The sequence below is a fragment of the Leptonotus elevatus genome, chromosome 8 (genome assembly GCF_054856555.1).
Source record: "Leptonotus elevatus isolate MCC_2025b chromosome 8, RoL_Lele_1.0, whole genome shotgun sequence".
Taxonomy (NCBI): domain Eukaryota; kingdom Metazoa; phylum Chordata; class Actinopteri; order Syngnathiformes; family Syngnathidae; genus Leptonotus; species Leptonotus elevatus.
In genome coordinates, this window is record NC_141246.1 from 1,336,131 (window position 1) to 1,350,259 (window position 14,129).

The window sequence follows — 14,129 nt, forward strand, 5'->3', positions numbered from 1 at the left end:
GAATACACTTTTCATTAATCCACATGATAGCCATTTTTACTGAAATCATTTAATTATAATTAAAGGAACACACACACACACGCAGCGTATTGCAGATATCAAAGTGACTCCTTTTATCCAAAACTATTTGAACGAGACGCGCGTGACCGCACACTCCTGCTTAAGACGACAAGACTCGTCCCCACAACTGCGCACACGCGCTTTTCCATCCAAATGTGTTTTGTTTTGTTTTTTTCCCAGGAGGAACTTTAAAAATGGACTTGCCTCCCAAAAGTTGTTCGTCTGCTACCAAATGTCAACCTTTTGTATGAGACAGATTAATAATAATAATAAAATAAAATAAATCATTGGTCAAGTCATGGCGTGTGATCGTAGCGTGGTGGACATGTTGAACTCATTTGCTTCTAAAAACATATAAATACGTTCTATTTGAAACGTTACCTTGCTCCCAAAGACGTATTTATACCTTTTTTTTTTATGTTTTTTTATGCTTTGGCATAAAGAAGGCTTTAATGCAGCCTCTCGACTGCACAGAACGGTTGAAGTGATGCTAGTTATTACAAAAGCGGCCAGCAAGTGGCAGCAGAGTATAAGAGATCAACCAGGGCCATGTTGAAAAAAAGCTCTTTCTCCACTGTTCTAAACAGATTTGTGAATAATGATGAAACTTAGCTATAATCGAATGCTAATTGCTGCAAAACGGACACAGACAGAAATATACTTTTTTTCCTGATGAATGAAGACACTCTCATCTTTCTTTTGGTGGGTTCCATGTTTTGATAGCGATAGAACACAATATTTTGTGGGCCTTGCAAAATCCAGTAAAACAGCCGGGAGCGAAGGGGGTTGCTTCAGTGAAAATGGCTGCCGGCCAATGAAAATTCAAGCCCAATTTGGTTAACGTGTCGAGTATCATGAGTTGACAGACAAAAAAAATTTGTTTAACGTTTGTTTGTTTTTCTCCCATTTTTTCATGGAAAATGAATTTTGAATGTTTATCAATGTTTTATTAATCAACTTGAACTTTTCTTTCCAATTCAATGGTGATATATTTGCGGATATTTGCCATTTCCTGGCTCCTAATTTATGTATTCGTTAATTAATTAATTAAAGGCGCAAAAACAAAAGATTCATCACTTCTTTTTTTTTTACTTACCAGAATGAAAATGTGATCCGGATCTCGCCAGCGTCAGAATGTTGCGGCAGGTTGCATGTTTTTGATGTTCCAGCGGTTTTCCAGAGTCTTCCGGAAACTCGGCTTCCATCTTTCTTCCGTCAAGCAGGAAAGCTTGAAGAGCTGCTGCATCCTGGACCACAAAAAAAATCCATTCCATTGCTATAAAAACATGAAACATACCAAAAGAAAGATTAGTCTCTTCTTTTGTGCTGTTAGGTGTAACGATACAAATGTCAGGAAAAGCCTACCAGAACATCTGAGCTTTATTTGGGGTTAACTTTAAATGGCAGCCAGCGTGTGCGGAACCCGGTTGAACACGAGTTTGAATGGAATCGTTTCATTCTTGACGCAGCCGCGTCCCTACTTAAGAGGGTGTGCACACTTGTGCAACTATGATTGCCATTGATTATTGTCATTTCCCCTCTCAAAATGTTTGCTTGACTTGTGCACGTATTCGATCACATTTCTGGTAAAAAATAAAAAATAAAAAAAAAGTTTGGAAATGATACCAAAAGCTGCCGTTTGAACAGGGGTGTGTAAACTTTTCCTATCAAGTCAAGTCTATACCACCAACGGTGTTACATGAGTTGTGTGTGTGATCTTTGACAAAGAATTAAAACACAAAATGTTGCTTTAAAAAAAAAAAAACACACACAACAGACCCATTGTGTCCATGTGCTTGTTTTGTTTTTTTGTAAAAAGACGCACATTGTGGCACTCGAACCCCCTGACAGCACCGCTGACGCCAGTGCGACCACAAGCCAAGCCCCCCCCCCCCCTCCCACCCCCTCCCACACACAGTGTGCCCAAACATGTAAGAAAGCCCCCTTTGTTCGTTTGTCTTCCTTCTGAGAAGAAGCTCAAAGCTAAGTTGAATTCAGGACTTTCGACAGGAAACACAAGGAGGGGAAAAAAAAGGAAGGGGGCGGGGCCAAAGCGAGGCTCGGAAAGCAGTGACCTTGCTGGCGCGGGGACAAAAAGGGGAGTCGCACAAAAACACATAAAGGAAACTTGCATGTCGCAAACATGAAATCTTGCTGGACTTTGTTTGAAGTCACGGGTTCGGGAAAAAAGCAGGGGTGGCCAAGTCCGGTCCCCCGCAGCCCCTTATCCAGCCTGCTGTTTTGCATGTTTCTCTCCGCCAACACACCTGATTCATGATCAGGATCGTTGTTAGGCTTCTGGCAAAGCTTGCCGACGAGCGGATGATTGGATTCAGGTGTGTTGGAGGAGGGAGACATGCATGGAAAACAGGCGGGATCGAGGATCTGGAGGAGCGCACCTCTGGGATGAAGTTGACAAAATGATGGAATCGTTGAAGACAAACGTGTCATGTGAAGGTCGTTCGTGTTTGGCACAAGATTTCAATCCGGTAAACCAATACAACAAAGACAAAAAAATTAAATAAATTAATATATGGGCTACAACTAACAATTATTTAAATAATGGACTAATTTGTCAATTAATCAAATCAGATTTAAAAAAAGTTTGTATTTCCAAATCTATTAAAAAAAAAACAGGACAACATTTCAAAACGTTAATTGGTGTTTTCCAAAGTAAAAGCAAAAAACAATCAGCTGCTCTCACGAAGTATAAAAATCCGGTATTTTCTGTTGAGAAATTGAAATTCTGAGGATTTAAAAAGGTACGTTATCTAAAAATGGTCAATTAACGAGTTGATTAATGCCCTGCTAACACAGGCCGCAAAAATGACGTTGTTTAATATGATATAACTTGCCATATTTTCATACAACACCCGACATGTACATTCTTTGTGATTTTGTCTTTTATTCATTTTGCATTGAAATTTGTATTTTTTGTATATTAATCCTGGTTCATTTAAGTTTTTCTTTTTAACTTGTAATTTATATTTAATTTATATTTATTATTTATATATAAATGTTATAATAATTGTATTGAACAATTTTTTTTTTGCAGTATATTTTGATTTAAACTTTTTTTTTTATTGTGCTTTGTGTGCATATTTCCTTTTACTTTTTTATACATGGTTTGGTTTTGTAATTAGGCTTATATTTCATGATCTTTTTCTATGTACTTTATTTGACTGTATCCCTTAAAAATGTTAAAAAGTATTTTTATTTTGTTTGTATTCATTTGAGTTGGATTTTGTGTCATTTTTTTAAAACTTATAGCATTGCTTTTTATTGACATATTTACTCAGCCCCGCCCTAAAAAGCGCTCACGCCCCCCATTGGTTGGTTAAACCATCCGGCACCGCCCACCGGCGGGGCTTCCTCGGCAAGAGCACACTTGAAAACGCAACCGCAGCGTGACCTGAACCCGAACCGAGCCGAGCCGAACAACACCAACCGTGGCGTTGCGCACTTCGGTTCGGCGCCAGATGAGAGAAGCGGCGAACTTCTTCACGCACTCGCCATGTGGAGGTCCGCGGGGGGGGAGGAGCGGAACCAGCGCCGCCGCGTCGCCGTCCTCGGTCTGCTGCTCGCCGGCGTGCTCGCCGTCGCGCACGCGCAGGAGGCGGCGGCGGCGGCGGCGGAGGGCGCTCCCGCGAGCCGCGCGCTTTTCACGGACTACTTCAAGCAGCTTCGCCGGGAGAGGAGAGCCATAAGCCGGCCGGCGCCGAGCGGCGTCCCGCCGGAAACGGCGGCGGAAGTCGTGAGCGCGCACGACGTGTTCGTGGCGGTCAAGACCACCAGAAAATACCACAGCAGCAGACTGGAGCTGCTTTTGGACACGTGGATCTCCAACAATATGCAACATGTGAGTTCATCGTTAAGAAGGCCTTTTTTTTTTTCTCTTTTGGACTTTTTAAAACGTTTTTTTGTACACAAACGAAGTCAACTTGTATCTCTAATAGTTCATATATTTATTTATTTATTTGCCTGATAATGTCATTAAACTACGACAAAAAGTGCATTAAAATGGTACACTCGAAAACAGTTAGGACAAAAAGTAACCCAACTTTGGGTAAAAAAATGGACCGATCCTCTACTTGGGTCGATTGGACTTAAGTTTGAGTCAAGAAATGGATCTTTTAATGTAAAACAACTCATAAAAAATATTGCTCAGATCCTTTACTTGGGTCAAAAATTTTCATTTTGTATAAAACAACCCAGAAAGTCAATCTGTCCCCTTTTGACACAACTGTTTTTAGAGTGTCGGCACATTCCAGGTGTGTCGTTTCACAACATGTCGTGTGCGGACCATTGGCGGTCCCCGAGATACCCGGTCCGCACATTAATCTCATTTTTGAAAATTTCCATATCAAGCGATGGGAAATTCAGATGAACGACCCCACCTGAAGCTCTCGGTCTGGTTTCATCACAAGCAGACCCTAAAAATTAGGGCTAGGGAACCCTGGTCCTCCAGAACAACCGTCCTGGTCCTGTTTTCAACGTCTCCCTCCACCAACACACCTGATTCGATGAACAGGATTGTTATCAGGCTTCTCCAGAGCTCGCTGGTGAGTTGATCGTTTGAGTCAGCTGTGTTGGTGGAGGGAGACATGGAAAACCGGCAGGACAGTGGCTCTCGGGGACCCCCCCCCCAAAGGGTTTTATATTGGCTCCAGTAGATTGGATCAAAAAGACGCAGGAGACATCTCCGCTACTTGTACGCGACAACGCTTGACCCACTCGAGACGACCACGTGACCACATCAGAGGTGGCAAATCCAGGTCCAGAAAGTAAAAATCGTGTTCATTTCTTATTTTTACTTGTTAAAAAAAATAGTGACCATCCGGCCACAATCCCCCCTAACCCCGCCCCCGGCCCTATACTAACGGTCTACGAGCTGTAGATGTCTCATCCTCATCTGTACGTATACTGTATCGTTTATACAATAGTCTCCTCGCGAGATGAGAGGAGCAAGATGGCCGCCCTGTGACTTCAACGGCTCGCGGCTATCCAGTCGTATATTCACATCAGCGATGCCGCCTCGCTGGTCCAAATACGGTATTTTAGTTAGCGGTTAGCAGTTATGCAGCAAAATGCAGCCGTTTTTATCCATCTCAGGGGGCGGCCATTTTGTAGAGTAAAAACGACATCGCAGTGGCTGAGGAATCAGGTAACGACCAATCACGGCTCCGTTTCAGAGAACAGGTGAGCTGCGATTGGCCGTTGCCTGAGCAACTGCGATGTCATCTTCCGTCGACGTCAAGTGCCAAAATGGCCGCCCCCCTGAGATGGATAAAAAACGGCTGGATTTTGCTGCTCAACTCGGGTTCCACGAACACAATATTAACTCGAATACTGTATTTAGACGAGTGAGGCTGCAGAGCACGAATTGTTGTCGAGAACTTCCCCTTTAAGACGAAAAGATTCCATCGGGGTACGTTCAACCCCGAAGAGGTCGCGCGATCGTTTCTCGTGCTGTCGGGGGTCAAATCGAACTCACTCTGTTCTGCTAAGTGGCTTGTTATTTATGAGGCTGGAGGGAGCGCACGGCAGGATTTCCTGAGTCGTTAAGTCTGCGGGAGGCCACGCGGGCGCGCTTTGAAGCAACTTGGCCTCCGCATTGGAAAACAACAGGGGGGCCTTTTGTCATGCGCCGGCGGCGGCGGAGCGGCGGCGGAGCGGCCGGCAAACGCCGCCGGGTCACAACCAACGGCTTCAAATGTCTTTTCTTAATAGCTCTGGTTTACACGCACGCACGCACGCAAAAAGGTTGTTATGCATTACGGCTTCAATTATGTAATTACCAAAGTGTTGTGATCCGCTTCACCTTTGATGTTCTGTAGAAAAAAAAAATACATTGTTTTTATTATTCATGGTGAACAAGTAAAAAAAAAAAAAAAAAGTTTAACAAGATGACTCTCAGCTACAGCAAAGACGAGAATAACACCATCCACCTCAAGGGACCGTTTTCAATACAACAAGATCCAACAAGGTAACCTTTATTGCAAAGTTAGCTTTTAGCTGTTAGCTTTCAAACTTGACCTTTCAGCCAAACTACATTTGAAGTTTGTCACATTGTGTGACGTTATCTCCTTGCCATCAACCTTGGATGGATCGGTAGTTAGTTAGTTAGTTAGTTAGTTAGTTAGTTAGTTAGTTAGTTAGTTAGTTTCTGTGGTGGTTTTTAATTTGTATCTGTCACTATTTATTCAGATATTGAAATATAGTTAGCGGTTTTGTTTGTTCGCTTAGAAAAAGTGAGTGACTTAGTTCTCATCATCTCATTTTATTTAGTTAGAGATTAAAAAATGGTGGATTATAAAAAAGTCGGTTTGTTCATTTTGGTATCACTTAACCATATTTTAGCAATAGTTCATTTCTTTGTTCACGACGCATTTGATGTTCTGTAGAAATTTTTTTTTACATTGTTTTTATTATTCATGGTGAACAAGTAAAAAAAAAAAAAAAGTTTAACAAGAATTTTTTTTTACAATAGTTTATTAATTGTTATGATTATTTTTGATCCATTTTGTAATGGACATCATTGATGAACGTTGATATTTCTCTCCAAAAAGAAATAGTTGGATACCAAAAATAACTTGACGACAAAAACAATTTCCAATCATCGATCGACTGTTTGTGAGCGGACGTCGCATTTTCTTCAAGCGAGCCTGCGAGATTTCGTCCCGACGTCTCGGAGGTCATTGGCGTGTGCGTTTGTGTGCAGTCAGCTGATTGTGTGTGTGAGAAATTCTCACGATCGAGCGTTACCTGTTTCCCACGCACACCTACATGCTTGAAGAATGCTGACTCGTGGAAATAATGCGCGCACGCGCGCACACGCGCGCACGCACACGCACGCACACCCTGGGAACCTCAGCTGATTTTTCATGGGAAGTGGCAACTGCGGCTCATCACACACACTTCAAGGTTATTTTAGTTCAGGAAAAAGTAACAAAACAAATCAAACTCAAATAAAAAACAAAAAAAACAAAAATTGCACGGGAAGAAGATTTTAAAATAAATGACGTATTTTTAATTGTAGTTAAATGCCAAACGAATAAAAAGACAACTTGAACTGCAATCTGTCTAAAGTCAGAGAAATTATAATGTATGTATGTCAAGGCATTACCGTACAATGATCTGACGCAAATGGTGCTAACGCTAATCTTCGCCAACTCCGCAGCTCTGCTTACCTTTTGTTGATGTTCTCGGTTCTCGTCAAAATGGCTCTTTTTGCGCCGGGGCGTCGGCCATTTTAGCCGATCGCGCCCTTGGTGGGGAAAGTGTGTGAGGGCAGGATTATGCAAATGAGTCAAACTGATTTAACCATTCAGTACAATTGAAGAGGATCGCCGAGAAGTGTCTTAAATTCATTTCTAAACTCCATTAGAGGCCTTTTTTTTTTTTTTGCGTTTGTATTTAATGCGCAAGAATTACGTGACAACAATTTATACGGAAACTAAAAAAAAAAAAAATCACTGCCAAATTTGACTTTCACTTGCCTGGCGTCCATTTTGTCCTTTAAAGTCAGTAACCCTGACAAACAATTGGGAACGCTCCACTAAATAGATATTTCGTTTGTATATTAGTAAACGCATGTTACAGCCTGCAGGTGTTCGTTCCGTTCACGCGGGACTGCGGCCATTAAGTGATTTATTGGCGTCTCGTGACGAGGCCTTTTTATGCGTGTCACATGACATCACATGACTTGAGGAATGTATTAAAACACACACACACGCACGCACGCACGAGACAAGATTTTAGCTGGACACGAGTAAAGGTTTGCGCTACTTCCTGTCAAGTCCGAAGACTCGGCTTGGTTTCCGGCATCCTCGCTGACCCCCTCAAATGTCACATAAACTAAACATAACACATTCATAAAATCACAAAAAACACAAAACGCAAAAAAAAACCACACACACACAAAACAAAAGCACACAAACACACTCAAGTAAACGCATACAAACAAACTCACATGCGCACAAACACTCAAAAATAAGTAACCATGTGAAAAAAATTCATGCACAAACAAAAACATGCACACAAAAAAAACAGACACAAAAGCATTCAAAAAAGAAACCGCAAATAAATAACATACACTTTTTTTCTCGTGCAGACATACGTGTTCACTGACGGCGAGGATGCAGCCCTGAGGAAGCGGATGGGTGAGTTTTACACACACACGCACACACACGCGCGCGCACGCACACACGCACACACACAACAGTGTTACGAGCATCCGGAAGCAGGACGCCGCCGCTGCTGCTGACATGTTTCCATGGCGAGCAGCTGACAGGAAGTGACTGTCATATCGAGTTTGCGGCAGCGTGGCCTGTGACCCAGAAAGGCCCGGAGGTTCGATTTTTTCAAACGTACCGCCTCAGTATGTAAGCAGGACGGTTAAGTACGGATCACCGGGCGTCACATGAATATTGCAATGAATGAATGAATGAATGAATTGCGGCCGCGGGGGAATCGCGTCCGAATCAAACATTTGGATGCTAACAGCAGAGGCAACGCCGGAAGCTAACGCTCAGGCTGACGTTAGCGCAAATGTCAGACGCTAGCTGTAGCGCTATCATTCGCAGTAATGAAAGCTAGCGCTGACGCAACATTGGAAGTGTTGGATTATTAACATTGTTTTTCTGTTTCAATTTATATTTTTCAAAGTGTTCCCCATATGTTAGTTAATCTACAGTCTTTGTTCTCTTCCCTGTCATAGTAAGGTTTCTTTCAATAAAGGGGGAGGGAACTGTTTTATGTATAAATGAGTGAGTGTATTTTGAGAACATTACAATTGTTGGACCAGGGCTATTTGAGCCGGGTTCTAGAGATGTCTTTCAGACTCTGAAATAAAGCTAGCAAAACTTCTCCACGAGACGTCAACTTTGAATTTTATTTGAACACGCAGAAATCAAAGAAATGATTTCCAACAGAAGCTAACATCAAGGCTAACGTTGACACAAATATGGGAAGCTAACGGAGGCGTAGACACTTAACAGTGACACGTTGAGTATGTTAGTCGTACCACGTTAGCCAAAGACGAGCGAGCTAGCGTTGGCCGCCAGGCTGTTGACGGCGATTCGCGACACGCGGTTCCGACGTCAACTTCGAACTCAACTGCAGTCAACAAGTTTTAAGATGCAATGTTTTTTGTGGTCATAAGGCGTCCACCTGATCAACACCAACTGCTCGGCAGCTCACAGCCGACAAGCACTCTCCTGCAAAATGGCCGCCGAGTACGACGCATTCCTCGCCTCAGATAGCAAGTAAGTCCCACGCGGTGTCGGTCGTGAAGGCGCTAACTCCAAGCGTGTGAAAGAGATTTGATGCTAGCGGATGAAAGTTCGAGTTGACGGAACGCTTTACTGATAACAAGTCATAAATACGCGACAGTGTTTCTTCTTAATTCTTGAATGTATTCTGATAAATGTGCGAGCAATTACATAAACAGAAATGTCCATTTATTTATTTTTATTTATTTTTATTTTTTTATTTTTTTAAGAGCTCAGTATTGTTCATTCGGTAATGTCATCATCATTGCTCTTTTTATTATTATTTTTTTTTTGTATGTGCGTGCGTGCGAGTGTGTGTGTATTTGTTAGCTCACCAAAAAGCTATTAGAAAAAAAAATGTCCATTTATAATCACTAGGCTAATGTCAGGCCACTTACTAATAATTGCTATAATAGCTCGATGAACTCCAACTACTATTTATAATATCATAACTACATAAGTGGTAACGTATTGCAACGACACTAACTCCTTATTAGTCATAATGACTTTGACAAAAAAACTACAAACGTGCTGACTGCTTTATGGCATTCGTCCCCATTCGTTACAAAGACGGATGTCAACTTGAATGTCGACGCACGATTACTACTTTCCTGGCAGAAGCGGCAAAACACCTGAAAAGTTTTGTCTGAGGAGACAAAAAAGAAAAATGGAAGCGACTCGCATAAAAGGACAGTCAAGGATCAACTTGACTTCCACTCGCTGGCGTGAGCTCAAAAAAAACGATGCAACGCGCTTGTCTTCATGACAATCGTGGTCTTCCTTCAGGCATAACATTATGGCTTTTGTCCATATGGCGGCGCCATAATCAACATAAATGAATGTTCTTTAGTGTTGCTTTTAACATTATTGTAACTACGCTAACTGCAAATGTGACATATTAAATAGGTCGATAAATTCCAGAAAAATGGAGACGAGTCGATTGGATTTGGCCAATTGCGGCCTCAAGGCGATCCAGGCAATTGTAAACAACAACAAAAAAAAGGCTGATTGCAATAAGTTGTTGTTTTGTTTCACTAAACACATTTTGCAAACCGGTCTGTTAACTAGTCCTTAATGATGCTAATATTGCTAATTGCTAACCCGTGCGGTTGTAGGTGGTTTTGTCACATGGACGACGACAACTACCTGAACATGGACGCCCTCCTGACGTTGTTGTCTCAGTACAGCCACGTGCAGGACGTCTACATGGGACGGCCCAGTCTGGAGCACCCCTTGGAGGCCATCGAGACGCTCCCCAATGCTGAAACGGTACGTTAGCAAATGTTAGCCATCGGACGCAGTGGCGATTAGCATATTCGCATCTTATTAACAACAGCTTGCGCATTTACAACGTAATAGCAGATAGCATATTTACAACAACAAAAAAAAGCGGCTAGCCTGTTAGCACAACACGCTGTCAACAGCATCAAGCACTTTTTCCGACAAGTAACGGTTATTTATTGAGGACGATGTTAGCACATTAGTGGCACGTTAGCTTACTTTTCAGCGCATTTCTAACACTAGCAATTAGCATATAGCTATTAGCTTTTTTTTTAGGGGGCTGGCATTTAGTGGAGCTAAGACACACTTAGCATGTATGATACTCAACACATTAGCATAGCATTTCAGAGAAAGCTAACCAGCGTGTGCGCGTGTGTGTGCGTGTATGCAAGCAGCGGAAGGTCGTTTTCTGGTTCGCCACAGGGGGCGCTGGATTCTGCCTGAGTCGCGGCCTGGCCGTTAAGATGCGCCCGTGGGCGAGGTACGACGTTTTGTTATCAGTACCAGCGAGTACGCTGGCGTTTTATGTGGGATGATTTCTAATTCTCAACTTATCTCTATTCGCTCGTCCATTGTAGCGACGGCGCCTTCTTGTCGACGGCCGAGCGTATCCGTCTGCCCGACGACTGCGCCGTGGGCTACATCGTGGGGGCGCTGCTGGGCGTGGGCCTCACCCGCTCGCCACTCTTCCACTCGCACCTGGAGAGCCTGGCACTGTTGACGCGGGTGCACGAGCAGGTAACACGCGCACACACACACGCACGCACGCACACACACACGCTGTGGAAAGAGTGGAGATATTTTTCAAAAGCAGACTGATGCTATTGCTAACTAACTTAGCGACTCTTTCATGCGACTCAAAAGTGAAATCTGTGATTGTATTGAGTTGAAGTTGATATCCGTTAGCGCTAACAATGACGCCATTGATGTTTTGATCAGGTGACTCTCAGCTACAGCAAAGACGAGAATAACACCATCCACCTCAAGGGACCGTTTTCAATACAACAAGATCCAACAAGGTAACCTTTATTACAAAGTTAGCTTTTAGCTGTTAGCTTTCAAACTTGACCTTTCAGCCAAACTCCATTTGAAGTTTGTCACATTTTGTGACGTTATCTCCTTGCCATCAACCTTGGATGGATCGGTAGTTAGTTAGTTAGTTAGTTAGTTAGTTAGTTAGTTAGTTAGTTAGTTAGTTAGTTAGTTTCTGTGGTGGTTTTTAATTTGTATCTGTCACTATTTATTCAGATATTGAAATATAGTTAGCGGTTTTGTTTGTTCGCTTAGAAAAAGTGAGTGACTTAGTTCTCATCATCTCATTTTATTTAGTTAGAGATTAAAAAATGGTGGATTATAAAAAAAAGTTGGTTTGTTCATTTTGGTATCACTTAACCATATTTTAGCAATAGTTCATTTCTTTGTTCACGACGCATTTGCCCAAGGTTCGTTTGTTACGCTTTGACCATCATTAGTTAGTTAGCAAGTGAGTTAGCACGCTAGGGACTTAATAGTTAGCTGCTGAGTGAGTGCGTGAGTTTAGTAAGCTTTGTTCTCGTTTGTTTCAGGTAGGAACGTATGCAAGCTAGTTAGTGAGCTGATTGATTAGCTAATGTGTTGAGTTATTTGGTTAGCTGGTTAGTGACTTTGCTGGTTGTTAGTTAGCAAGTGAGATGGTTGTTTTGTCAGACAGTCAGTTAGCTAGTGCTCAAGTTGGTCTGCTGTTTGTCGGTGAATAATTAGCTGGTCGAGTTAGTTAGCTGGTTGGTGGCTCAGTTACTTGCAAGTGTCCTTCACAATTTGCAAATACAAAGAAATGTTCCCATTCAAGTCGTGTTGCAGTACGATTTGTTCCTGCCTTTGGCCATTGTTGCTGTCGTCTTATTGTGAAATGACGCCTTCCAGGCATTGTGACACTCACGTTCTCCGTTTTCTTTGTGTGCGTGTTGATTTTAGGTTCAAGTGTGTGCATTGTGTGTTGCATCCACACACGCCCTGGTGCCAGCGCTGAAGGCAGTCAGACAATACAAAAAGAAAAAGTCCCATTTTCCATTTTGGGGGAATTAAAGTGCCGAAGGATCTGGGAAAAGACATGAAGGTCCAATTTGTGTCAAAAATGTTTTTTATCACGTATTCTTGGCAATGTTTGCGGTAACAAGCCACATCATACGTCATACGTGAAATGCGTTCACTTAACAGCGTTTTGTTTTCTTTTCTTTGTTATCCGAAGCCAATGAAAGTCATTTTTCTTGTTTTCTGAAATTATTTTACTGTATTTTAAGTACTTTTTCATGTTAATGTATAGTTTTCTTTTTGTACAACTCACCAAGAAATGTTTTGATTATTTTTCTCGAGAAAAGCTAAAAAATTATTTGCGTTTTTAAGTTCGTTTTCGTTGTAAAATCAACAAAATAGATTTTGTGAACGTTTTTTTTGTTTGTTTTTTTTCAAATTCACCAAGAACGGTTATTTTCAGGTTTTTTGTATAATTTTTTTTATCTGCATATTTTTTTCCCCCAGAGACAAAAATAATTGGATAACACAAAAAAACTAAACAAAAAAAGGCTACAAAGTGCCAGAGAAGCCATTTTTATATACAACGCAAACCTTTGTCATATTCTGAATTGACATCACTTTAAAAGACATACAGAAGCTTTAAGGTCGACTTTATTTTGTGTTATTTTTTACAATTGGCTTTGTGCTTAAACTGAACTGCAACTCCTGATGAATCCATCACACTTATTTAAAAATCAAAATATGAACGTAGAACTGCGGATTCTTCCAATGATCATGTGTTATCTGTGTCTTTTTAAAGAATGCAAAATCATTCTTTAGGAATTTTTGGAAGATTCCGAATAATGACTCACGTTGGGTCATCATGCATGAATAAAGTTTTGTTGAATTGTGCCTGTATGTGATCAACTGTTCCAGCATCTGGACTCGATTTTATGGATGACGATGATGATGATGATGAAATAAAACATTTTGCTGAAAAGTATGTTTTTGACGACATCTGGTGGATGAATGTGGTACTGCAACAAGCTTGATGGAATTGCACTGGACTTTGTGACTGATTCCAGAATCTATCGTGGACTCAAGTCTCAATGTGTGTGTAGGGAAGTATTTTATTATACAACGAACACTACAAATTCTCTGTTGGAGACTTGCCTAACCGTGTGTGTGTGTGTGGGGGTGGGGGGGGGGGGGTAAAACAACTTAAAAACCCTTCACAATAAATTCCATTTTAGTACTGCATTAAACACCAAATACAGTATATGACTGAAATACAACAAAACTGGTGATAAAAATACATTTATTACTAAACAGAATTGAAAATACTAACGCAAATGGAAAGTTTGAAGACTATATTAAACACTACAATTAAAACAATCAACATCACTTTAGCTTTACCTTTGCTATCAACCTCAGAATTTTTTTATTTTATTTTGGTGTCAAGTCCACCAATTAAAATACATGAAATTCTATGATCAAGATTACAATCAAAATATTTTGCAAGAA

General features: G+C 41.4%; 2 protein-coding genes across 4 annotated transcripts in view; one reads left to right on the forward strand and one right to left on the reverse strand.

Moving 5' to 3' along the window:
• LOC147169151 (galanin receptor type 1-like) overlaps window positions 1-11,342 on the reverse strand; it is a 35,939-nt gene extending 24,597 nt beyond the window's left edge. Inside the window, exons 1-3 of one of the 2 annotated variants that reach the window (XM_086083117.1) lie at window positions 10,479-11,342; window positions 5,859-5,891; window positions 1,157-1,307 (exon numbers count right to left, since the gene is read on the reverse strand). In XM_086083117.1, coding sequence (XP_085939243.1) covers window positions 1,157-1,265 — 109 coding nt within the window. In that variant the 5' untranslated portion in view covers window positions 1,266-1,307; window positions 5,859-5,891; window positions 10,479-11,342. The remainder of the gene's footprint in view (window positions 1-1,156; window positions 1,308-5,858; window positions 5,892-10,478) is intronic. The other variant, XM_086083118.1, reaches the window with a different exon arrangement.
• LOC147169152 (beta-1,3-N-acetylglucosaminyltransferase lunatic fringe-like) lies at window positions 3,469-13,605 on the forward strand. 2 transcript variants are annotated; one of them, XM_086083120.1, is made up of 8 exons: window positions 3,469-3,919; window positions 8,174-8,222; window positions 9,224-9,326; window positions 10,448-10,601; window positions 11,006-11,094; window positions 11,192-11,351; window positions 11,553-11,632; window positions 12,567-13,605. In XM_086083120.1, exons 1-8 carry the CDS (start codon window positions 3,575-3,577, stop codon window positions 12,619-12,621), a joined length of 1,035 nt encoding a protein of 344 aa, XP_085939246.1. In that variant the 5' UTR covers window positions 3,469-3,574; the 3' UTR covers window positions 12,622-13,605. The 2 variants fall into 2 exon arrangements, with proteins under 2 accessions (XP_085939246.1, XP_085939247.1); XM_086083121.1 differs by having other exon boundaries at window positions 11,009-11,094.
• Window positions 13,606-14,129: the final 524 nt, after the last annotated feature.

Excerpts from the sequence above, each read along its gene's own strand:
- LOC147169152 (XM_086083120.1), top strand. The coding sequence starts at position 3,575 with ATGTGGAGGTCCGCGGGGGGGGAGGAGCGGAACCAGCGCCGCCGCGTC. Across the intron at positions 9,327-10,447 it reads TTCCTCGCCTCAGATAGCAA|GTGGTTTTGTCACATGGACG; the intron begins GTAAGTCCCACG and ends GTGCGGTTGTAG. Across the intron at positions 11,633-12,566 it reads ATACAACAAGATCCAACAAG|GTTCAAGTGTGTGCATTGTG; the intron begins GTAACCTTTATT and ends TGTTGATTTTAG.